General features: G+C 48.1%; 1 protein-coding gene across 1 annotated transcript in view; it reads left to right on the top strand.

Annotated features, from left to right (window-relative positions):
- The first annotated feature begins 1,965 nt into the window (after positions 1-1,965).
- The window catches only part of LOC122129917 (G protein-coupled receptor 137Ba-like), an 8,530-nt gene continuing 7,995 nt past the window's right edge, over positions 1,966-2,500 (top strand). The window contains exon 1 of the mRNA XM_042704644.1: positions 1,966-2,452. Coding sequence (XP_042560578.1) covers positions 1,979-2,452 — 474 coding nt within the window. The 5' untranslated portion in view covers positions 1,966-1,978. The remainder of the gene's footprint in view (positions 2,453-2,500) is intronic.

Genomic DNA, 2,500 nt, shown 5'->3' with positions numbered 1-2,500 from the left:
CATAAAACTGATGGATGGGCACATCATTCCAGAACAGGGAGGCAATACCAGCAATTTTCTGTAAAGAAAGATACTGAGGGAGATACAGAGGAGAGCATAATTCTATAGAGTTCATGTGTAATGTATGTATTCTATACAGTTCATGTGTAATGTATGTATTCTATACAGTTCATGTGTAATTAATGTATTCTATAGAGTTCATGTGTAATGAATGTATTCTATACAGTCAATGTGTAATGTATGTATTCTGTACAGTTCATGTGTAATGAATGTATTCTATAGAGTTCATGTCTAATGTATGTATTCTATACAGTTCATGTGTAATGTATGTATTCTATAGAGTTCATGTGTAATGAATGTATTCTGTACAGTTCATGTGTAATGAATGTATTCTATAGAGTTCATGTCTAATGTATGTATTCTATACGGTTCATGTGTAATGTATGTACAGATGTCCTGCACTGCTGATGGGTGTTTTTTCACCTGTGCTTTTTGTGACATGTCAATTCAGGGAATGATGTCTGTATTACTCAAGATCATATGACACATTTCCATAACTGAAACTCAGAGGAATAGGTCTAAGGTTATACAAAGTTGGGTGCTTTTAAAATGCTATTAAGATGAAACAGTTTATCGCCCAATGGGAATTTGCTCTGCATAGAATGAGCAATGAGGTTAAAATGGGATTATTATTACAGCCACCATTGCAATATATGACTAGGATGACAGCACATTTCTAAGATATTTCCCAAAAGTTATAATGGAAGGGAATAAAAATCAAAAGACAAAAGACAAATTGCGTTAATAATATTTCAGAAACATATTACTTTGTTTTAGTACTGCAAATGAATACTATTCTTCATATTGTTATATATAAAAATAGATAATATGACGTAGTGAATTACGGAAGTGGATGTTGTGTAAGGTGTTACGACCAAAACTCTTTCTCTTGAATTCATAGCCACCACAGTGACGCTCTTCCGTCTCGCTGTGTCACGATCTCTCATAGCCACCACGATGACACTCTTCCGCCTCGCTGTGTCACGATTTCTCACTCTCACGATTTTCACTCTCCCTCTATCCCTCTCTCTATCTCTCTTCTATCCTCCTATCTATCTCTCTCATCAGACTACCACTTGTTCTCGCTCTTTCCCTTTCCCCCCTCACTTTTCCCCCCCCCTTTGGGCTTCAATGAGATGTTCAGCCAATCAGACTCCAGAGATCCAAACCACATGTCTTCACTGTCCACTCAGAGCAAAGCATAGCAGGCACCTTTCCCACCCCCTCCCCCTTCCTCTGCTTCCTCCTTTGCTTCCTTCATCTCTCTCTCTCTCTCTCTCTCTGTCTCTCCCTCCCTCCTCTGTCCTTCTCTCTTTCACTCTCTGCACTCAGTCTTCTCTCCCTCCCTCCCTCCCTCCCTCACCCCCTCCCTCCTTCTCTCTCTCTCTCCCTCCCTCCCTTTCCTCTCATGAGTGTTACAGGAGGAGGTGTGTAGCCGGTAGTTTCCGTGTGGAGAGAGAGAGAGAGAGATACAGGCAGCAGAAACAGCAGAGCTGAGCTCGACAGCAAAGCCAGGCACCTCTGCAAGAGAAATTGAGAGAAAAGAAGAGAATAAATAAGTAGAAAAGAGGATAGAGAGAGGACTCTGAGAGGAGAAGAATCGTGACAGAAAGCGACTGAGTGAGAGAAAGAGAGGGCGAGAGCGGGCAGGGAGAACAGACGACAGAGCATCCTCTGACAGGAACCTTCTAGAAACCCCACACCGCGTGCAGACACTCCCACTCTCACTCCCATTCACACTCTTGGCACCGGAGAGCAGCGAGCAGCACCCAGGAGAGGAGGAGGAGGAAGAGGAGGAGGAGGAGGAGGGAGGCTGAGAGAGATTACAATGGAGGCAGACGGGGAGGAAGTGGACGCAGCTACGCATGTGGGAGCCACGGCAACCGGCGGCAGCAGCAGCAGCAGCAGCAGCGGGGGCATGGGGGTCATCGTCAACGGCAACATCATGGATGCTTTCACTACGCTCGCCAACATGAGCGCCGGCCACAACCTCAGCGGCGGAGTCGTCAGCGCCCACGTTGGGGGGGCGTTTGCCGTGGTCGGCAGGACCCACTCGTCCCTCTCGCCCCCCACGCTCAGCCCGTCCATCCCGCCGTTCGTGAAGCTGGGCCTGACGGTGGCCTACACGGCCTTCTACTCGCTGCTCTTCGCCTTCGTCTACGCGCAGCTCTGGCTGGTGCTGCGCTACCGGCACAAGCGCTTCAGCTACCAGACGGCGTTCCTCTTCCTGTGTCTGCTGTGGGCCGCGCTGCGCGCCGTGCTCTTCTCCTTCTACTTCCGCGACTGCGTCACGGCCAACGCGCTCGGGCCCTTCGCCTTCTGGCTGCTCTACTGCTGCCCCGTCTGCCTGCAGTTCTTCACGCTCAGCCTCATGAACCTGTACTGTGCACAGGTAACGCAGGAGAGAAGTTCAGGGAGTGTGGGTGTGTGTGTGTGTGTG

Source organism: Clupea harengus, unplaced genomic scaffold (genome assembly GCF_900700415.2).
Source record: "Clupea harengus unplaced genomic scaffold, Ch_v2.0.2, whole genome shotgun sequence".
NCBI classification, from domain to species: domain Eukaryota; kingdom Metazoa; phylum Chordata; class Actinopteri; order Clupeiformes; family Clupeidae; genus Clupea; species Clupea harengus.
Note: the sequence above shows the minus strand (reverse complement) of the source record. Positions and strands in the feature narration are given on the sequence as shown.